This window comes from Rattus norvegicus, chromosome 2 (genome assembly GCF_036323735.1).
Source record: "Rattus norvegicus strain BN/NHsdMcwi chromosome 2, GRCr8, whole genome shotgun sequence".
NCBI classification, from domain to species: domain Eukaryota; kingdom Metazoa; phylum Chordata; class Mammalia; order Rodentia; family Muridae; genus Rattus; species Rattus norvegicus.
The window spans coordinates 227,488,438-227,512,393 of record NC_086020.1 but is presented as its reverse complement, the minus strand read 5'-3'; the positions used below and the strand labels follow the sequence as shown (position 1 = coordinate 227,512,393).

The 23,956-nt window shown below is 39.8% G+C and overlaps 1 protein-coding gene across 1 annotated transcript; it reads right to left on the bottom strand.

The window, feature by feature from the left end:
* Positions 1-23,445: 23,445 nt before the first annotated feature.
* On the bottom strand, positions 23,446-23,754 carry Rpl29l8 (ribosomal protein L29 like 8). Its single transcript, XM_039103948.1, has one exon. It carries the CDS (start codon positions 23,752-23,754, stop codon positions 23,446-23,448), a length of 309 nt encoding a protein of 102 aa, XP_038959876.1.
* Positions 23,755-23,956: the final 202 nt, after the last annotated feature.

Sequence of the window (23,956 nt, the reverse complement as noted above, 5' to 3'; positions counted from 1 at the left end):
TGTACCATTGAGCTATAACCGCAGTTTCTCCATATATTTTGAATTCAGTGGCAAACTCCACCCTACTACAGCTTTAAGAGGCAATCTAATTGAGAGAACTTTGTACCCATTATTCTCTGTCGCATGCGATGAGAAACTACCCCCTGCAAAAATAAAAGTCTGATGAGGAGAGAGGGAACAAAGATGTTTTGAGAAATCCAGACCTAAAGTAGAGATGTTTTTATTCACATTTTCCAGCCATTTATGGGAAAAGGTTTATGGAGTGGTGAGAGGGATATGAATGTGTGTGTAAGTGTGTGTGTGTGTGTGTGTGTGTGTGTGTGTGTGTGTGTGTCTCACAGGTTTAATCAGTGGTTTGAATTGAAACTTGCTAGCTAATGAGCCCCAGATATTTTCCTGTGTCGACCTCCTAAGTGTTAAGAATTGCAAGCTTACACCCACATACATAGTTTTATAAAACAATGGTTTTATCAGTTCTTTGAAAATTTAATACAGTGTATTTTGAACACATTCATCTCACTCTCTCTATGATCACCCCAGATACTTCATGTACTCTCTTTCTCTCAGTGCATGCACACACACAAACACACACACACACACACACACACACACACACACACACACACACACACACACACACACAGTTCCTCAGGTCTAGTTTGAATTGGCCTACTTGTGAGCATGGAGCCTGTCCTGGAGTGTGGTGTATGCTGGGCGGTATTCTACTGAACAAACTGACTTGTGCTCTTCCAGCAGCAATAAAGTATCAAAGTTCCTCAGCTGGGGAGCATACCCATCCCCCCTCCTCCACACTGGTATTTTACCTAGCTTGAGTTTGTGTAGATTTGTCTCCTGGGTATTGTCACTGTTGCTATGAGTTCATATGCATATCTCCCATGTTGTGTCTGGAAAATGTTTCCACATAGCTGTGCACCACCTTTGACTCTTAGCAATCTTTCTGCTCTCATTTCAACATCAATCCATGAGCTTTGAGGGCTGGGAACTGTTATAGACACCCCGTTTATAGCTGGACACTCCTAAGTCTTGTGTTATTTGCTGTAGACTGCAAGACGATGTTTTTTTTTATAAAAGCTGAATGATGGTTGATGCTTTATGAGTATAATAATGTGTCATTAGGAGCCTTTTTATTAAGAGATCCCTTTAGCAGAATAATAGTAGTAGACCCTCTCTTAATGGACCTTTCTAGAAAGGTACTCGGCCTCACTGATACTATCAAGGATGTGTTCCCTTTCATAGATCAGGCCTTAATCCGCTATCTTCAGAAGTAGTTGGTGTCTTTCATAACATGTATGCCACTATTGCACCCAGGGACACGCATTACCAGGTGGGTCATTACTGTAGCTTGCAGGGCCCATGGCCATGTGACATTGATGATCTCTTTTCTGGTAACATGCTAGCTTCTGCTGTCATTATGAACAACACGCAGAAGGGATAGAGTACCAGGTAGATTTCTCCACTTTTTTTTTTTATTTCTTTACAGATCCTTTGTGTATGTATTAAGGCTTCCAGTTTTATGTTTTGATAGGACTCCTGTGTGTGTGAATGGCAGTGCCACTGTATCTGTATGCATGTCTTGGGTTTTTCCATGACTCTTTGTTGTTGGATGTTTGGTCCTAGTCCTATTTTTTTTATCTTATTTTATTACTATTCTTTATATGCCCATTTGTTTTCTGACACAGAAAGGATGCGAATGTGGAAAAGAAATGGGGAGGAACTGGGAGCAATAAGGGGAAGGGGGACTATAACCAGAATATATTGCCTGAAATAAAATCTATTTTCAATAAAATCATTATTGTTTCCTTACTTCAGCCCTCACAACATTTGAGACAGATCACTAGGAGTGGGAGCAGGTTTGAAAGAACCCCTACGAGATTAAATAAGCAGGAGTTTGAACCGTGAAATTGTCTCAGGACATGTCTAAACTATGATAGATTCTGTCTAGTCATCTAATATTCCTTAAAAACAAACAAGGAGAGCCGAGCGTTCCTCAAGATTAGCCTCAATTCTGTAACTGATGTTACTATGGCTCGGCGTAAATTGTATTTTGTAGTTGTAATTTTATAAAGCGTTTTTTGGATGTTTTCAAATGCAGGGAAAAAAATTCACAATGTTTTAGGCATCTGAAAACACTTAGACTGTAGGAGAATGAGTAATAATGCTTGTGGTGTCTGCCTCGTGGCTCCTCCTTTTAGACTGACGGATCTGTCTCTAGTCTTTCCCCAAAACTTCATTAAGCACCAAGTCACATTTAAAGCAATACTGAGCTGACGGACACGCTTGGAGCCTTCACCAGGAAGTGTCAATTATGTCGCTTCAGTCTTGTGTGGACAGTTCATACTTTGTGCTCTCTTTCCGTACTGTGACTATGGCGTGTACGCATCCAATCCCCCACCCCCACGTCATCAGCAGTGTGGGATACACTGACTGTCAGCGGAGCTGCGTTGATTCCCTTTTATATTGTTGACTCAAAGGAGACCTAGACAGAGGAAAACATTTTTAAAGAAATAAAAGAAAAAGTGCTCTTAGAACCTAGTTGAATATATTACAGAGTGTTTCTGTTGCGCCTACTCTCTTCAAGGAGAAAGTAGCAGTCCTCAGAACCGAGAGTCGAAGCTTTGCTGAGAGATTTTACACTTACTGTGTGTTTCTGAGCAAGTTACTTCGGGACAAAGGTTTCATAATAAAATCCCTGGGCTTTATTCACCGATGATGAAAATAATCATTCTGTGGGGGGAAATTGGCCATCTGTGAGAGGCATCCGCTGGGATGCAGGGGTGTAAGTGGGTTGCCCACGAGCCTCCTGGGTGAGTTTCAGCCAAGCTGTCCTCAGCTCAGGGGCTAATTAAGATGAGAAACTGCCACACGATATTGAAATATAGCCACTGGTGGAACAGAAAACATTCCTGGCTTTGTCATCAATCTGAACCACAGCAAACCATGGCAATACCACTTCAGCACAGCAATATGAAGACACAGCAGATGAAGAAACTGCTCTGGTTCCCAATTTCTCTCATGCAGTGCCATCCTCTCAGATGTCCCTGTGACTGAGCATAACTCCTGTGTCTGGTGTCTCTATCCCATTTTGCAAGTTTCTGTCAGATCATTCTATATTTATGGACAGTATTTCTTATTTGCAACCCACAGTTTACTCCACAGCATAACAGTGGTACCCCAGGAGCTCCATAGAACACCCTACTTCCTCAAACTTCCCAGCTCCAGTGGCATCCTCCTCCCCGCATTGCCTTTTCCCATCCCCCATTGAATCTCTTCTCTTCTTTCCTTCCTTTTCTTTGTTGAGAGAGGTCATACCTTGTAGCCCAGGCTAGTCTTGAATTCACAAGTCTCTTTACTCTTCCAAGTGAAGGTGTTATGGGTGTATCTCATAAAGCCTAGATCCTTTATAGTTGTTTATCATCATCCCCACCACCATCATCATCATCACTATCATCACCACCATCACCATCACCATCATTGCCATCACCACCACCACCATCACCACATCACACCACCACCACCACTGCCACCACTGCCACCACCACCTTCACCTCCACCATCACCACCACCATCATCATCACCACCACCACCATCATCATCACCATCACCACCATCACCACCACCACCATCACCACCACCATCATCACCATCACCACCACCACCACAACCACCATCACCACCATCACCACCACCACCACTGCCACTACTGCCACCACCACCTTCACCTCCACCATCACCACCACCACAATCATCACCACCACCATCATCATCACCATCACCACCATCACCACCACCACCACCACCATCACCACCACCACCATCATCACCATCATCACCACCATCACCATCACCATCATCATCATCAGCACCATCACCATCATCATCACTATCATCATCACCACCTCCACCACCACCACCACCACCATCACCACCATCACCATCATCACCATCATCATCACCATCATCACCATCATCACCATCATCATCACCACCATCACCATCATCACCATCACCATCATCACCATCATCATCACCACCACCTCCACCACCACCACCATCACCACCACTATCACCACCACCACCACCACCACCATTACCCTTTTTCTTTAAACACATTGTCTTTTGCTTTAAAATTCAAAACCCCAAAATTTGGAAAATGTTAAAAAACAAGACCAACATAATTTTTAAGTAAATGATTTTGAAGTCAAAGTCACTACACTGATGTAGTCTTCTCTTCAATATGAAAAGCCATGTTTTGTTTGTCTTGAGCAGTACCAGGTTGTTTTTCTTTCTGAAATACTGTCTTTGGTGTATTGCCTTTGAACTTCACATACGGCTTCTGAGATAAACACATCTTACTATCTTTATAAAATATGGAGAAAACCTTCTGAGGTATGAAATATCCATACCAGAGAATTTGGGCATAAATATTTGATCTATACAGATTTTATTATCGCCACTTTTTCTTGTATTGACAATTCCCTCTTTCCCATATTACATCCCCCATTGAAAAGCCCCTATCCATTTTGAGAATAATAAAATTTCTCCATAAACATAAAGGAGAACCACCGATAATCTCCCAGTATCTGGACAAAGCAACAGGAGACCAAACCTAATAAACTTAGAGACGACAGAGAAAACTTTTGGAGGTATGACCTGAGTTTATGGCACAGAAAATCATTGTAACTGGTTTGCTGGGTCTTCATTTCCAAACTGTACTAAATGCAAATGCATGACCTCTCATATGTAACCAAGATCTCAATAAAATGTTCTAAACATAAGTACAAAGGCCAAACTGACTCTTTCTCATTCTCTGGTCTTTTCCAAGCAGAAGGACTCTCAGAAGCCAGCTTTCCTGTTTCTCCATGGTTAGAGGATGCTGTTCGTACTGTGATATAAATCAGTATTTATAACAGCAAATTATATTTTGACTTGATTTTACATCATGACCTTCCTTTGAGCTTAGGCGTGATACGTCTTCATACATTCCTTTATTTTCATGTCCTCTCACAAATGAACAACATATCTTGCACAAACAGCGTGACACATATTTCTATCCTGTGAGAACAGATTCCAAAGGGAAACTGCTTAGTCAGTGGTTAAGTGCTTTCAGAAGTTAGTTTAGGATACATTTCAAAAGGTTACATCAATTAGCATCCACTGATTGATTTCTAGTTCTCAAAGAGAAAGTAAAGGGCCCACAGTTTTGCCAGCATGCAGCCTTGCAGCTCCTCCCTCACCCATCACCCTGGAGCAAGGTGCCCAGTGCCTGTTTGTGCTTGTACTTTCTGATCTCAACTACAGGAGATCACATCCCCATCTGCTTCTGCTACTCTTCCTCTTTCACCAATTTCTGTTTTGCTATTCGTAGAACGCTCTGGCTGCTTTTTCTTCCCAACTTGAAGAGAATGGTGTGAGGTTTCAGCCCCCTCCCATCTTTGTGCAAAGGTTTCCAGTTTTAAGGATTGGTTTTAATTTCTCTTCTGAAAATATCTTATGCTTTCCTTCATATACCATTTTCGTCTGGCAGAGTCAAATCTCTCTATTTCTCCTTCTTAGTAACATTTTCCACTTACCTGAGAAGGCTACGTCTGTTTAGACATTCTGTAATTGTTTTCTTATACTTCATTCAGATATCTTTTAAATTTTATTTGTAAAATTTAGGCCTTTAACTTACTGTGAAATTTTCTTTATAGGATTTACTGGTTTCTTTCTTAAAGCGTCTTAAAATGAAGTTCCAGCATTTTCCAGCTTTCTACTCAGTTACCCAGTCAATCGTGTACATGGAATGTCCCAAAAGTCCTTCACAATTGGATGTCCCAAATTAGTCTTCATTAGAACTATTGTGTAGGCTACAGTGAATGAATCGAACATCTAGGTAAAATCTTAGGGCACATCACCATACCCATGACATTCCATTTCCTCGATGTAGGGCTATTCTTAGAACATACCCAAACCAAATCATTAATTTACTAGTTGAAAAAGTATAGCAAATAACATATCCCCTAAGGGAAAGTGTGGTTGAGCTTTGACTGTTGATAAAGCAACATGATTACAATAAGACAATTGACATGCACTATCGACTTTCCCCAAAAGCAGGACTGTGATTTACAGTGACATGTGAAACAGGAACGAAGGCAGACACTGAAACCTCCTGAAAGACAAACGAAACACCAGCATGGAGGCAAAGAAACAGGATGATAATGAACTTTGAGAGCCTATGCACAACCTAAATTAGGCCTAAAATCAATCCCTATTTCTCTGAGCCTTACAGAAAGAGACCTCATGGTTTACACGAAAGCATTACCTTTCGGGGGCAGGAACAGATATCTGTTCTTGCTCCTAACAACAGGCTAAGATTTCTCTTGAGGTTCATCATGAAAGGTCAGAGTTTATGTAATAAATAGTACCCTAAGTGGTCTACTTAAAATAGACGCAGGAACAAGAATTCTGGAGGAATAGGTTCCTTGCATTGCTCCACAGGGCAGCACGGTAAACGCAGGTCTGTGGCTAGATCTTGGAGAGCAAATCTCGTAACTGACTTGTTCGCTGCAGACATAGAGGGGTTGAAGGAGCAGATCTAGGCCATGTAGCTGGTATGAAATATGGCTCTACATACCTGAATGAGCGAAGGCCTTTGTGTACTTCATTTAGTGTACCCTGAATCGCTACCTCACAATAAGACTTTTAGATAATTTTTAGACAATTCTGGCCAGAATGGCCAATATTAATACAACAAATGATGGCTTGTGCTGATGAGAATGTGAGAAAAAGAGAGCATTCATGCATTCATCTATTGAGGATGGGAGTGCAAACTTGTACAGTCATATATATATATATATATATATATATCCATATATATATACACATATATATTATGTGTGTGTATATACACACATATGTATATATATGTATATATGTGTATAGATGTGTGTATAAATGTATATATGTATACACATACACACACATACACACACACACACACACACAAACACACACACGCGTGCGCGGGAGTTTGAGATAATAAAGATAGAGCTATACCACCCGTGGCACATACTGAACGACCAAATTCTGAGACTTATTTATCAATGTTCATTGCTGCTCTACCCCTAATAACCCAAAATTGGAAACAGACTATATGTCCATCAACAGATGAATGGATTAGGCAAGCATGTTATATTTATATAACGTTATTTGCTTATTGGTTGCTCCTTACAAACTTAGGATAAGGCCCTATTGCTGAAGGCGACACTTTCAGATCTCATGCAGCACAGAGAATTTGAGCTGGTACCGTATTAAAGCTCTCATCCCTACTGAGTAGTGTCCGGTGTTCCGTTCATGTATACTGTACTCACCACACTATCGGAGGAGAAATGTAGACATTAATTCAAGGATAACTGCTTGCAAAGAAAAATATTCAAGTTTTTTTCCCAATGTTGTCTCACTTTATAAACCACACGTAAAGGTAGAACCCCATGTCTGGCAACACAGAACAAACAGAGCAGTGAGCAGTGTTTTTTGTAAATTTTTTTGTCTCATATTACTTTGTTTTGGCATCTTTTGTCTCACTAGTCTTTTGTACATACATGATTGCTTCCTGGTTTGTGTTTTATGGGTCCTCCTTTGTGTGTGTGTGTGTGTGTGTGTGTGTGTGTGTGTGTGTGTGTGTGTATAGGTTCTGTGCTTTTGTTTTTGTTTTTTTAAAACACACACATATATACATATACACATATGTGCATGCCTCAAATTATGAAATTAGTCTCTCATTTGAAGAGCATCAAAAAATGCACGCAGACCTCTCTGCTTCTGGCAGAAGCTTTTCCTTATAATCCCTGGGTGTTCTTCATCCTTCTCTGGAGTTTCTCAGCAAGGGTACTTAGGAAACATGCTTTGCTCTTACATGAATCCCATTCTTCCAAAACAAAATCTTAAACATTTTTCTCTCACAGAAAAGCTATGAGAGCCCACCCTTCTGCACTATCTTTTCCACAGCACAAATATTCTTGTGTTCTCACAGAAACAGCGCTCTATAGAGCATTATGTTTGCTAATATATTTTCACTTCTACATGTATGTATGAATGAATGCATGAATGCACATATGTAAGCTTATTACTGTTAGCTGTGAGGCTGTTTATTCAAATCAACACACACCATTATTAAAGGCAGACTCTCTTAGTTTGTGGCTTTTGAACATATCCATTTGTGGCTATATGTTCAATAATATTCATTTTTACTTTGATAACACTTTTTAGATATCCAGGTCACTCTTAAAACATAATAAAACAATTTTAGTTTGATCAGATGGTATGACATTTTGCAGTGTGTTTATCTCCAAAAAAAGAAAAAACAAACTATAAAATTTCTTTTCTATAAAGCATGACTTTAACTTGATTTGAATGATACTATATCCTGGATTGTGCACCAAGATAACTGTTTGTGAAACAGACATCAGCATAATTAGATGAAAAAATGTGGTTATGGAATTTTCCTGGGTCTGTTGCTTGCTAACATTTTGACCTTGTGCAATTTAATTACCCTCCCTGCCCCAGTTCCTCATTTGAAAAAAAACCAAGAATAATACTTCCCACCTCAGAACCTTCCTGCAAAACAAAATGAGCGAATGCATGGAAATGTCATGACCTACAAGTTATATACAGCCCTTAGCAAGTACTGATTAGGCATATATCCAAGTATCAGCTACATATATATCTATATGTTCTGACTGCTGAAAAAGTGTCACTTATTTGGTTCTGTACCATAACTCACAGCTAAGAAAGATATGCAACTGAGTTCACATCTGATCTCAGAAAGGTAACATGTGTCCATAATTGACATATTCTATGGAAATTCATCATATATCATTCCTTTTTCTTGGAAAAATGTCTGTCCTTAGGAGGTTATTCAAATTTTTATTCACTCATCTTTATGTGGCAAGAGAGATTCTCACAGGAAAATGGTTGAGGATTTATGAAACTTGGGTTTCATTGTTGTGGTTTACATGACCTGTGCCCATCAGGTGTTGATAACATCAGTAGTCTGTGCATCCTGCCATTTTATTGCTCAGATCAGGGCATTTTGCATGATGACATCAGTCTACTTTTACTGCTAATCAACTGGTTACACTCATGTCTCCATTGCAATATGAGCATCACTAAGTCTTTGCCTTTTCTCCTCCAATAAGCACATTCATATTTAAAATAGTTACCACTGATTTTGTTTTTAAGAAAATTAGAACTGTAAAAAGTTCATGCTTGTCAGATTTTGCTTTAAGTGCTAAAGACTTCTTTCAAATCAAATCAGTCAGTGGGACTGACTTTTCTCAATGACAAGCTGAATTGGGAGTATGTCTTGTGTGTGTGTGTGTGTGTGTGTGTGTGTGTGTGTGTGTGTGTGTTGTGTATAACATATGGTACAGGCATGTGTTTGTGTGTATGTGTAGTCTGTATGTGATGTGCATAGTGTGTGTGATGGGTATATGATGTGTGTGTGTGTGTGTTGTGTATAACATATGGTACAGGTATGTGTTTGTGTGTATGTGTAGTCTGTATGTGATGTGCATAGTGTGTGTGATGGGTATATGATGTGTGTGTGTGTGTGTGTGTGTGTGTGTGTGTGTGTGTGTGTGTGCATTTTTGGACTATGGGGAGGATGTAATTTAAAACACAATTGTTGTTTCATTATTCTCTGTTCCCACTATCTCTTCCCTTATCCATCTAGGTCCCTCCTTCCCTCTGCCCTCTGCTTTCTTTTACCTCCCAAGTGAGATTGTGGCATCCTTACTTGGGACCTTCGGCTTGTTAGCCTTCTTGAGTTCTGTGGATTGTATCCAGGATATTCCACACTTTTTTGGCTAACGTCTACTTATTAGTGAGTACATACCATGCATGTCCTTTTGGTTCTAGGATACTTCACTCAGGATGACATTTTCTAGTTCCATCCATTTGCCTGCAAAACTCACGATGTCCTCGTTCTTAATAGCTGAATAGTATTCCATTGTGTAAATGAGCCACCTTTTCTGTACCCATTCTTCCATTGTGACATATCTGGGTTGTTTCCAGCTTCTGGCTATTACAAATAAGGATGCCATGAACATAGTGGAATGCATACCCCTATGGGATGGTGGGGCATCCTTTGGGTATATGCCCAGAAGTGGTATAGCTGGGTCTTCAGGTAGATCAATTTCTAATTTTCTGGTTATTCAAAAAAAACTCATGATGGTAAAATGGTAAGCACCAGTGACTTGATTAAGCATATAACATTATATTCTAATGGTTCAAACTTCAGATCTGCAAAACTGGAAGATTCTGGGATGTGAACCAATAGTGGTCAAATGCCGATCTGTGTTGGTCTAGAAGTTAATAGTAATTCCTCCTCTTTTCTTTCCTGGTACTGCTCTAAGTGTTGAAATGTGAATGGAATGGATTCTGTCCCATGAAATGTATAATTTTGAGACTTTTGGGAGATTTTCTTTACTCTTCAAAAGGAACTAAGAGAGTTATCTCTTGTGCTCTAGACTTTACAAATCACTGTGCAAAGAACTGCCTCGCAAGCAGGAAGGAATGAGGCATTCCCTTCGAGAAGAGCAGAGAGGCCATGCTATGGTGCCTATGGTGATTCCAAAAGTGACGGGCAGCTGCCTTACCCTGGATGTCAGCTGGTGTTCAGCTATAGTAATATTGTCTTCGGCTTTCTCTAGTTAAGACAGCTCCCTTTAAATAACAGAAGAGGAACAAAATAGCTGTGCTTGATAGTATCTAGAGGAACCCAAACCGAGTGGGCAATGTGGCAGGTTTTTAAATTAGCATAAATTGTACATTCTGAAATTAAAAATATATAGCATGCTGATATGTTAATGGACCAGGAACATCTTTAATAAATATTGACGCCTGTGACCCAGGATGGAAAGAAATTTTGACATGTGAAGCAGAATGTCACTATTACTCTTTATCATACTTTAAAACGCCTATTGATCTTCAAGACCCATGAGAACAAAATGCTGACAATATACGTTTTTCAGATCTCACATTTCTGGTGCTTAAGTCCAGCTTCGACCCATTTAATGTCGAAATGTGGACTTTTTCCCTACGATTATTCCACACAATTAGAATTTGGAAAAACAATTTCTTAGAGTCTGACTCTAATGTCAGATAAAATGAGCATAAGTTCCTGTTTCCTTGCATCCCCAACAGAGAGCTTGGGGTGTGTGTAGGAGTAAGCCAGCTAGCTGTGGCTTTGTCTTACTTTTTTCTCTTTTGGTAATATTTTTATTTTTGAGATTATAAATAATTATGCCCGCAGCCCTTCCCTTTCTTCCTTTCCGACGCTCCCCTGCACTCTCTCCTTGCTATCTTTCAAATCCATGGCCCCTTTTTTCATTAATTGTCATTACTAGCTTTTAATATTACTTTATAAAACCCAGATATACCAATATTCCTAATAACTTTTATATTTGCTTACAACATTTCATAATGTTTTTCATCCAAAGCTTCCACCCCATATTTGACAAAAGCACCATTTTTACCTTAAGCAGGGGGCTTGTCCATAGTTTTAAATGATACTACTTCCTTTTCCAGCACAGCTATTCATTTGTCTATTAATTCATTCTATTTAAAACTTGATGGAAATCTGCGTTATGAATGGTGTAGGGAGGAGCCGAATGACACCTCAGTGTTTTAGGACCAATTGCTACTATTCCAGGGAATTGCATTTTGTTCCCAGCATCCACATCAGGATGCTCACAATTACCTAGAATTCTTGCTCCAGGAGCTCTCCTACCCTCTTTTGAAACCTAGTTAATACCCAGATCTGCACACACAGATGCATACACATGTAAAAAAGTAAATAGAATATTTTATACATAGCAAGGTATAGTGGTAGAGGGAGATAAAGCCCTGTGAGTTTAAAGCAAGTCAGATCAAGATAGGGAGTTCTGGTTTAGCCAGATCACTATATAGTTGAGACTCTTTCAAATAAATAAATAAATAAATAAATAAATAAATAAATAAATAAATAAATAAAGCGTATTGGCAGAGCTAGTTGAGCGTGGAGCAAAGACAAATGAATTCCAGGCTTCACTGAGAGATTCTGTATTTTAAAAAATAAGGTGTAAAACAACATAGGATATATGGAAGGACTCCTGATGATATCTACTTCTGACCTTCACTTGTGTTCTTACACAGATAAGCGTGTACACATGCCCCTCCCTACCCCTGCCCCCCATAAGCATGTTACAGTCACGTAACTAGAACTGTGGAGCAGGTAACACAGTCTATGCTGCAGTCATAGAGGGTCATGCAGTGGGAGCACTTTGATCAGGGACCAAAAAAATAAACCAAAAAACAAACAAACAAACAAACAAAAAACCAGCAGAACTGGGATCTGTAACACACACTGCTCTCCTGGCTTAGAACCCTTGAGGAGTGGTGCACAGTATGAGAAACAGCATGCTATGCAATGGCTGATCTTGGCTGTCAACTTGCCCACATTTAGTATCAACTGAAATCCAAACACCCAGTTCCTCCTCCAAGTGATTTTCTTGATCAGATTATTTGAATCTCTCCTAAGAGAGAGAGAGAGAGAGAGAGAGCCAGAACATGTCAAATACAGAGGCAAATGCTAGCAGCAAACCACTGAACTGAGAATGGGACCCCCATTGGAGGATTTTGAGGAAGGATTGAAAGAACTTAAGGGGCTTACGACCCCATAAGAACAACAATGGCAACCAACCAGAGCTTCCAGGAACTAAACCACTACCCACCCAAAGACTGACCCATGGCTCCAACTGCATATGTAGCAGAGGATGGCCTTGCTGGGCACCAATGGAAGGAGAAACCCTTGGTCTTGCCAAGGTTGGACCCCACAGTGTAGGTGATTGTGGGAGGGGCAGTAAGAAGGGGTGGATAGGGAGGGGGAACACCCATAGAAGAGGAGGTGGAGGGGTTAGGGGACTTATGGACAGGACCGGGAAAGGGAATAACATTTGAAATGTAAATAAGAAGTACCCAATTAAAACAAAATCCCATTAAATTTAAGCAGTGCCTTCTGGTGGCAACCCAGATGAAACAACATAGAGAAATGAAGCTTTGAGTTTTGCCTGCTTGTCCTCAGTCTTGCTGGCGAGCCCATCTCTCGTGTGGCTATGGAATCTTCACTATATTCCAACCAACTTCTTCCGGTTTCTTTCAGAGACAGAAGACCAGTAGCTCTCTAAGAATCCTCCAGGCTTTTTGCACCAGATTGGGACTGCTGAAACATTCAGCTTCATGGATTAAGCAACTCCCAAACTCTCAGACATTCTACCTGAACCATATTTAATGTAGCCAGTTTAATATGGAAATGTATATTCAGGTCTGTTCCCTTAGTCAATCCTGTGTAATCCAACTTGAGGTCCTACAAGTGGTTCTAGAGAAACAGAATTTTAAGAATAAATTTCTTCAGTGGACTTGGTGGTATCTGGAGCTGGGTTCTCTACGTCAAAGATATCTATAATTACTAAAGGCTCCCCCTGACAACAAGGGAGTGCTGAAAGTCCATGTTGGGAGTTATTTAAAAAACTTACTGAGGTAAACACATTTAAAGATCCTCATTTACTACTTGTGAGGTGGCGAATGAACTTTGGACAGTATGTGGAAAAACAAGGAAGATAATGATGCTGGCTGGTTGCTTCTAGTATCTTCTGTCGTGGAAGGTACTAGACTTTGAACTCTGTCCTTCTGAAGGGTTTATTTCACCTAAGGAAGTCCCCCATCATCTTAGCAGCGGATGCATCCCCTCCAGAAAGAGTGATGACCATTGGTGGATTCCATTAGCGAACCCAGGCATCTCCATTCCTGTTAGTTCTAGGAAAAATAGGAAAATATCTTTTAACAAAAGCATTTTCTTCAGCTTTTAAAGATCAATGAGACAGCATGTCAATAATAGAAGTTGGACCCTTTCTCTACCACGGATGGCGGCCACAGCTCTTAAGACATGGCCACGAGCAGAACTGTCGGTGGTACCTTTATTTTCTACTTTCTTTCATCTCCATGTTGTTCATTTCAGTGTTCTCCCTTACAAAGCCACACAGGCATTTATTTCATGCCCAGCCACATGGATTTCAACATTTTGGTCTGAGAGCAAATCCATCTTTTATGTAGGACTATGGATAAAATCATTCATGCAAGTTACTCTCGTGGTTCCATTGGTGCTCTGGGGGAGATCAGACAAACTTTAGCAATGCACCCCCTATCCTAGATGTACCTGCACAATATGACATAACTGCAAGAGAGGAGAAGGCCATGGCTATTGTTCCTATTACTAGAATATATCATTTAAAAATAACATGCTGAAACGGAGAGAAAGTAAGAACAAAACTACTTGTAACCAGGGAAAATTAAAATAATGGCTTCCCAGAGATCTTCCTCATACCTGGCAAATATGCCTTTTTAATTAACTGGCTTTTCAGCTTCTCAGGATCTCAGCACAGAAAGAATGGGGCATCTGACGTCATATAAAGCCCTGGGCTTAAAACTACCAAATACAGAAGCCTCCATTAGAAAGTGATCATTGTTTTAATTAGCACAGAGAAGCAACTGTCAAGTAGACAAGAAAGAATGAGTTGTCTGTCAGACAGCACTAGAGGAGTGTAATGAACAGTAATAATAATTAATTAAAATTATTAATAAAACATTATGTTCCAAGCAGTAATTGATTGATGTGCTTTAGAAAGGTTATATATGTCATTTTCAACTCTTTAATTTAAATTCAATCATTCCTTCTTTCCTCTATAAATAAGGAAATAAAAGCAGAGATATATCAACAAATATGACCTTGGCCATGCAGCTACTAAACTGAATGATTATGCCCACTCAGATAACACCTTAGTAGATGAGTTTCTTTGTACAAAAAGCTGTGTATTATTTGTATACTCTCTCTCTTTTTTTAGTGTTGGGAATTGAAGCAAGGGTTGTGAACATAGCTAGATATTCATTCTACCCCATAAACTAGCTTCTGAGCCACTGTCTACACATTTAACACTTCGCAGTTGGTACAATGCAGCAGTCATCATCCAGGAGACACTTTGTTTCCCAGTGAATGCTTGACAGCTAAAAGCAGTAGATAAATTCAGCCTGGAAGAGAAAGCTTCTGAGGATATTCAGAAGCTAGTGACCCCAAGCATTGTTTAGCATCTGACTGTGTACTAGAGATCACCGGCAGTTATCATCTCTTGTAGTCTGTCAGCTGAGGATGAGAAACCCTGGCCCAGAATAACAAGACTTCCACTTGGCTCCCCAGTGAGGCTCATCTCCCATCAGGATAGACATGATTAGCTAGGCCTAGGGTACCCACTCAGCACAGTGCTTGAACATTCACTCTTAATTTGCCTTGAATTCTTGTGTTTTTCCTCATTAGAGTATGGTTATCTATTACTTCAGTCAACAGTTTATTTCATTTGCCTGATCAACAGTAGTGACCTCTCCATTCTTTTCCTATAGACGTAAATCTTAGTTGCCAACTTGACTATACAAACCACACGTGGAATATGGCAAAGCACATTTTAGGTCTGTTTGTGTGGGCATTTACAGAGTTTGGCATGCAGGTTAATGACTTAAGGGAGAGAATATAGAAGGTACACACAACTCATGTGGCTGGGGGACCAGATGGAGCAAATTTTGGAGCAAGGGGAAATCATCAGATGTATATGTCTCGGTTTTAATCATTGGTTATTCACAACTCTAATAATGCAATAATCAAATTCAGCTCTAGAAACAAAAGAATGCATTGCTAGGCAAATAAAGCCATAGTATACTTTTTCAGAAGAAAATCATTTTTGCATTAGGATATGAAGGGCAAAAGTGCAAGGAAAGTGCATGACAACTGACCTAGGATGTTTCGGTCATGTAACCCATACACTGCAGGGATTTTCTCCTCCTGGATGCAAGGCCTTGTTTCTTCACTCTGTCACATGTCCAGATGTCCAGTGTTGTTGTATGTACAAGTGAGCTCCTCAACCCCATGGCACTAAGAGGGCCTCATCAGTCTGGCTTACTGTGCTTTCAAATTATGGCAAATCCATGAGATCAATTTCCACAAAATTGATAACTTTTTATTTAGAACATAAAGGCATGCCAAATTGATTTCAAACACATATAATGCAAAAACTCAAATCCAAATATATGTTTTTCAGAATTCCTTTTGCTAACTCTTTCATTGTATTTTCTGGCCATGTGCAGTCATTTACTTTCCTTACAGGTAAAACCTATGACTCTGTGATGAAATATAAACACAATGGGATTTGGCTGTGTGTGTAAGATAGGAAATTCAAGCCTACTTCATGTTCTAGAAAGATAAACAAAGAACTGGAAAGATAAATGAAGAGAGGAACTTAGCAGCTATGGTGAGTGGTTGGTGCAAGTAGGTTTTATTTAAAAAGTTTGTGAGAAGTGACAAATTGGAAATCCCAAACAACCCATGGGTGAGAGAAACCCATGGACAGAGTGGTGGCCATGCTCATGGATGAGGGGAGAAGAGTTACCCAGTGAAGATGCAGGTCCCACAGGGTCAGAAGTGCTACCTTGATGCCTGTAGGAAGTTTTTCTCACTTCTAGTGACCAAGTGTATCATGGGCACTGATTATGATGCTCAGATAACTTCACAGGGCCTGTGGCTTCACAAAAATATTCTTCTATGTCTTGGAAAACATAGGATTTATTTCTCCAGAAGTAGACGTAAAATCCTTGGGTGAGCTTCAGTCCCCTCTTTGGTGTCGTGTGGCTTGACTTTGAGTCTCACTTAAGGTTTCAGCTTATTGTAGGAATATTATAAGACATGGTGAGTTGAATGTTATCAGAAATTGCAAACATTGAGAGAGTTCATATATATATATATATGTGTGTGTGTGTGTGTGTGTGTGTGTGTGTGTGTGTGAACGCAAAAAGCAATGTAATATTCAAAGACTTTGAGCCTTCATGAATATGACAAAGGCCACTTCATTGCCCATAAAATTTAATCCCTGCTGTTAAGAGATATTGAAGACTAGACACCATGATACATTTTCGGTGTAGATCTGATCTTTATTTTTTAATTAATAATACATGGCAGAAATATCTGAGAGCTGATCTATTATTTATTATCTCTTTGAAAGAGCTATTCATGCATTATATATTCAGACAGAAAATTCATCTTATTTTATTTGAAGTTACTTTTCAATAGAAATTACACTAAGATGTTATCATGTAAGGGAAAAATAGGTGTGCTGAAATCCACAGTTCTGGATTCTTGCGTGTTCTGCATGCTGAAAGAGGACAGCAATCAAGTTGTTCAAAGTGAACTTTCATATTGTTGAAAGTCCTTAGTGAAAAGAGAGTGTTCTCTGTGTCCATTTGGAGTTAGAAGCAAAGACTACATTTAGAGAAACTGCAGACAGATTTCTAAAAAAAATTATAATCATAAGTATTTCATGTAATTTCCCATTGAAGACTAATGTAATTACCTAATTATCATGTGCTTAAAAACAAAGCTTTATCAGGACAGTCAATGCCAATTCAATTCAGATCATGTCCTCCAACATTCAAAGGCTAAAGTACTTATTCAGTTTTGTCAATACTCAGAACAAGCATCTGCCAGGTCCTTTAATAACTTACAACTTTCCTTTAAATAATAAACATGTAGTACTGATATTAATTTCTTAGTGAAACTCCTAATTAGAAATTATTATTTAAGTCTGGAGCAAATATAACTCTGAATGGCATGGACAAAGTGTGGGGATAGGATGTTGAGAGATGAGTGTATAATTCAAGCCGGCACTAATCTATACATGACTGAATGACCTCATTTCCCTCTATTATGACTCCACCCTAGACAAGTTACTCGTCCAGGCACTTAAGATTTAACTTTGTATTTTACACTTAGAGGCTCGTGAAAATGATTAGAGGTGAAGTTTTATGGGACGTCTTGTCACAATACTATCAAGTACGCAAAATTTAGGTAATTATTATCCTTTCTTTAGCCCTAGCTCTTTAAACTCCTTGCATCAAATTTAAAGCGTGAACTGTCCGTTAGTAATTCAGTTATTTCTAATCAAATACGAGAGTAGTAAAGTCACATGTTATATCGCATTCATTCAGTGATTAACATATATGACAATGATCCTGTAAGTTTCTAATTGAGTTGAAATGTTCTTAGTGTCTAGAGACATTGCCATATACTCTTCATTGCTTTGGTGGTTTGAATAAAAATGGCTCCCGTAGGCTCATACGTCTCCGGCTGGTGAATCAGTTTAAGAAGGATTTGGAGGCATGACCTTGTTAAAGGAGGTGTGTCACTGGGGGTGCATGGCTTAGAGGTTTCAAAATCCCACACCACTCTCAGTTGTCTCCTTTTGTTTCTCATGCTTGTGTATCCGATGTGAGCTCTCAACTACTGCTGTGACACCATGCCTCCCTGTCTACTGCCATGTTTCCAGCTATACTGGACAAAGACTCGAACCCTGTAGAACTGTGAGCTTCCAAATTAAATGCTTTTGTTTGTAAGTCGCCTTGGTCACAGTGGTCTGTTATGGTAATAGAAAAGTAACTACTGTAGTGTTTGGAGTGATGCTGGAGCAAACACACTTACCGTGGTGTTGTCACGTGAGTCACCACAGCACCTTTACACACTTACCGTGGTGTTGTCACTTGAGTCACCACAGCACCTTTGGTTGTGTGGTGTATTTCACCTGACAGTAAATGACCCTGTATTCTCCTATGTGTTTCTCTATTACAATTATTTTAGAGTTTACTTCTGCTTATTAAAACTAAAGTTAAATTTAAAACAGTCTTGAAGAGGTCCTTCAGGAACTATCTCTGACAATCTGCTCTTGGATGGTGACAGCTCCTGAAGAAACATGTGGCAGTGAAAGACTTAGCTACTCATGGCTGTCCTTATTGAGTAGACTGAAGGTAAGATGTATACTTATGCATAAGTCTGTCATACACAAAGCAAACATTAGAGGGTAGGAGAAAAATTAGGACCAGAAAAAGGATATAAAAATATATTTGTACAGTAGTACCAATGTGTGCTTGATGCTTTGTCTTACTATAAAAGAGTCAAAATTAAAAGCTTCTAAATTTTCATAATGTAAAAAAGCTATAGTATTATAAGGTTAACTTATGATTTAAAGAATTTGTTTAAGTTCATTGTAGCCCAAGTGCAACATGGTTTTATAAATTGTGCAGCAATGTAAGGTTGGGTCTTGATTTTACTCCTCTTGTCTCACCCACTGACCTACCCAGAAAAGATCTCTTTCCTGCAAGCTTCATTTATAGCAACTGCTATATAGGCATGCTGTACCCTCCACGTGCCCACATCGGCTATGTTATTTTTTAATTTTTGCAATTAATTTTAGCAGGAAGTTAAACATAAGACATAAGACATAAGTTAGACATAAGAGAGTGATGCCACGTACCAGTTGTAGCATCCTGCCAAGCTGCAGAGCAGAATAACCTACCAAAGCAGGATCAAGAGCAATCCATCACCTCCAGGATGCCCCGTGCTTTGCTGTCACACTCACACCTCCCTCCCTTCCTCCTCCTCTGACCCCTCCCATAACCTCTCCCACCTCCTTTTCCTCCTTACATAGTAGTAGCCACGAATACATCATCTGTTTTTATAATTTTGTCATTTTAAGAACACTGTGTAACTAGAATCACACAGCGTATGACCTTCTGGGTATTTTTGGTTTTACCACATGTATTCATTGGAAATTCATCCAAGTAATTGCTTGTCCAGATAACTGGCCCCTCTTGCTACGGACTACGACTCTTGCTATGGCACTGCTATCCTTTGATTAAGCATGCAGACTGTGTGTGAGCAACGTTGCTCTGAGCATTTCTAGGCTTGCGGGGAGCAAATGACACAACCCATTACTCTTTCTTTGTGTTTACTCTAGGTTTATTTTGCTTTCGCTTTTCCAGGTTCTTGAGATGATAGCTCAGATTACTGATTGAAGGCTTTTCCTCTAACCCCATGCTCCTAACAGTACACATTTTCCTCCTTGGTATTATATTTTCACTGTACCTGTTCTGTATGGAGACACATGGATACATAACTAAACACCCCTGCATTGCAGTTGCCTACAATAGCTGCTTGGCAGCATCTATGTAGATTTGTCTGCTAAGAGCAGTAGGCTGTGTATGTGGTCTCATCTGGATCAGGCAGGTTTCCTGAAGAAAGACACTTGCAATGTTTAATATGCCGCCGTCATTCTTAACATTCGTGACACTTTTTCTGCAGGAATTAGCATGAATTTAATGAATTCAATCAAAATGGCACCTCTCATCTACTAGTGAAATAATATGTACCACCCTCCCCACTAACAATAATTACCAAAAAACACAGTACTGAATAGAAATCTCTGTGGTGCCTTTTATAGGTGCTGTTAGACTTTTGTGTGCCTTTGCCCTGTGACATACACACAGACTCAAGCGCACTTGCGTGTGTGTGTGTGTGTGTGTGTGTGAGTGTGTGTGTGTGTGTGTGTATGTGTTGTGTGTTGTGTTTGTGTTGTGTGTGTGCGTGTTGTGTGGTGTGTGTGTGTGTGTGTGTGTGTGTGTGTGTGTGTGTGTGTGTGTAGTATATAATAGACTATTGCAAAGGTTTTCTAAGCTCTTAGTTATCCAATCCTCTAGTGCACCCTTGGAAGAAACAGAAGTCAAGAGGAGGCAATTCTGAACTCCGACATCTGTTTAGTTGTTTTGCATATTTTACATGTTACTACTTTACCTCTCCTCTCCCATGATGATAATCTCATCCTGTGGACTGGCTTCATGTTTCTTCTAAATTCCACCAACCTCACCACCTTCTCTGAGACCATGCACCAACATCCATTAATGAATTTGTGTTTGACCAACTTGGTGATATTGCCTGGCAAAATAGATTTTCTAATATAGTCATCCTACCCCTGGCATAATCTTTACAAACATTCCATTGCCTCCAGGGTAATTCATGTTCTGTGTCTATTTTCATCCCCTTGCGAGTAATCTATCAGTTTTACAAGATTTTTTTTTCTGCGGGGAACTTCTCAAATCGGAGAAGTTTCTGTTCTGTAATTTTGTTTTTACTTCATTGATTTCCTCTGCTATCACCATTTTTTCTTCATTTCCGACATGTTTGTGGTTCATTTTTTTTTTTTACTTCTTACTTTTTTTGTAACTTTATAAATTTATTTTTCTATTGGATTTTTTTATTTACATTTCAAATATTATTCCCTTTCGTGGTTCTTGAGGTTGCCTCTTCGCAGCTGGATGGCCTTCTTCTGACTCTGGTGAAGTTTCCATTCTTCTCTACCATCTTCGACTCATTCTACCTTCATTGATATGTCAAGATTTACTCTTATTTTTTTATTTTATGCTTTGCCACATGTTTTTAAATGCTGTTTTTTTAGACTTTCACTCTGCAGTCAATTTCTATTTTATTTTCAAAATGAGAACATTTATTCAGGACTCTAAGTTTATATAATGTTTTTATGAATGTGCATTATACTGCCATTGAACCATTAACAAGGGTGAAAATTTCATGTCCCCTCTTTCTTTTGTTTTTCTCCCTAGTCTAGAAGTCTATTACATTATATTTTTAAATATCTGTACTATTAAATTTACAGTCTTAAGTGAACTGTCAGTGATATCGCTTGAATCCTAGGTCCCATAAATCAAGACATTTTGCAAGTTCATGCACATCTGCGATGACACCTTTCAGCTCTACAATGCTGCTGCTGTTGCCCTGACCACATCTGCTGTGCACTCCTTGTTTACCCGTATCTCTCCAGCAAGGACATGTTACCTTAGGCCCGAAGGCTGTTTTTCTGATTTGTTGGCAAAGAACAGCTGCCAGCTGTTTTGGGAAACAAGTCCCTAGCAATAGTCCCAAATGGGTGGTGGTGAATAAGAGCACCTGCTCTTCTAATCCTTGCTAAAGATGATCAAGTGCTTGCTCTGCACCCTCCCAGGGCAGCCTAGAGGATTGAGCCCCAGGTGCTTGCCAAGTAGCGACATAGCTTTAATGACAATTTACTTAACTTCTTCCAGTCCTCAGTGTCTTCCAGGGTGTCTTGGGATCAGCCATGTGCAAAATAAGAAATTACTTGGTCTAGAGTCGGGGTCCAATGTCAGAGTCGACTTTATGGGAATCCAGTTTTAAGTCATATACCCTATACCTGACGCTGGGGACACTTCAGCTTGCACTTCTTAATAAAACTCATCCATATGGCATGGAGCCTACTGAAGGAAAAATGGTAACAGAATCACATGGCCAAGTAGGTTCTGTTCTAGAAAGTTCTCCATGAAATATCCAGGTGTCCTGATTTGGCCCACAGCGCTCAACATAGCTTGTGCACTGAGAATGAACGTATGATACCTGAATCCACTGTTGTCACTGCACCTTTCCCTACCCTTGTGATTTCTGCTACCACCGATGCTAAGAAGGAACGAATCACAGAGCCTACTATCAAACAGAAATTAGATATTTGAGATACAACATGCACAGCATCCCAGGGACCCATACTGCTTCCCAGACTAGTGTCTCGTACCTCATGGAGTTCCCAGCTGATGCTGAAGAGGCTGCACTGTCTCTCAATAGTATATTAACAGGCCTGTTCTGAGGAAAATATTGGTGAAAAAAGTGACCTAGTTTATTACTAATTGGCCAAACTAAAAGACAATAGAATGCACCGAACAATGGCTTCTGTTGCCAAAAGTCAGTCAGTCAGTCCATCTGTCTGTCTGTTTTTCACAGCACTGGCAGGAAATAAATGGAAATTATAGTGTCCTCTGTCTGTAGGGATGATATGTAAAGAAGCATTAGCACAATGACAAGTCACAATCTACATCACTCATACAGATAGGCAATCCAAAGACTCTTACCAAACAGAATGGTTGGAAAGAATAAGAAAGGACAATTAGTAGTAGAGAGTAGAGTAGTGATTGATGGTGACCCAGTAGCTCATATGTCATATGCAACCATGGGTAGATGACCATGACCAACTAGAAGAGGTAGAAGCCAAAGATGCTGTACCCATTGACACTTTCGCCAAACAATGAAAGGAAGAATATAAGGTAACCAAGTCATACTTTTGTGGCTTAGCTCTAATGTACAACAGGAAAATATCACATATAACTAATGCCATATAGTTCATGCTTTAAATATCATTTTCTTAATAGATTTTGCCTCAAGTTTATTTGTAAAAGCATCAGAGGACCCTGGTCATCTGCAAATAGTGTGTAGGTAGGTGTGTCACGGTTGTCCATCGGTCTTCACATTGGCAGGAACCTTTTCTACGAGGCCTTCACAGGGTCCTGGGCACCTCTGGGAACCTGATCTGGGGCTGAAGTCTGGTCCTTAGCTGAATCTGAGGTCTCTGCCTTGGTTTGAACCTTGGGCTTTGGGTAGCAGCACCTACAACCATTGGCTACGTAACTTCAAATCCACTTCCAAAGCTTGTGGTAAATGATGAAAGCAAGACAGATGAGTTTGTGTCTAGGGCCCTTTGGCATTTTGGGCTTAACCACCTTTGGCTTCCCACAGGCCTTGATGATCTCTGTGAGTGTGCTCACTGCTATTTGCATTGTTGACTTGTACTTCTTCAGGCCTTCTACATCCTTGTTCCTCAGGAACTTGGGATCAACCCCCTTAAGCGATTTGTATCTTTGTGACCAGGGTTTCTTGATGTCATTTTTGTGCCATTTGCAGGACTGGTTGTGTATGGTGTGGTTCTTGGACTTGGCCATGTCTGCAGAGTAACCCGCAGCTCCCACAGTGCCTGGGACTAGAAGAGAAAAGAGTGTGTAGCCAAGTTGGCCTTGAACTCATCATCTTCTTGCCTGTGTCTCCTTCAGCAAATTCTACCAACAGGTATCACCACAACCGGCTAAATAACATTTCATAGAGGTCAATGCATACTAATTTTTTGGGAGGGACTATTGGTCTATT

What these genes read in the sequence shown, in the direction of transcription:
- Rpl29l8 (XM_039103948.1), bottom strand. Translation starts at nt 23,754, where the DNA reads ATGGCCAAGTCCAAGAACCACACCATACACAACCAGTCCTGCAAATGG.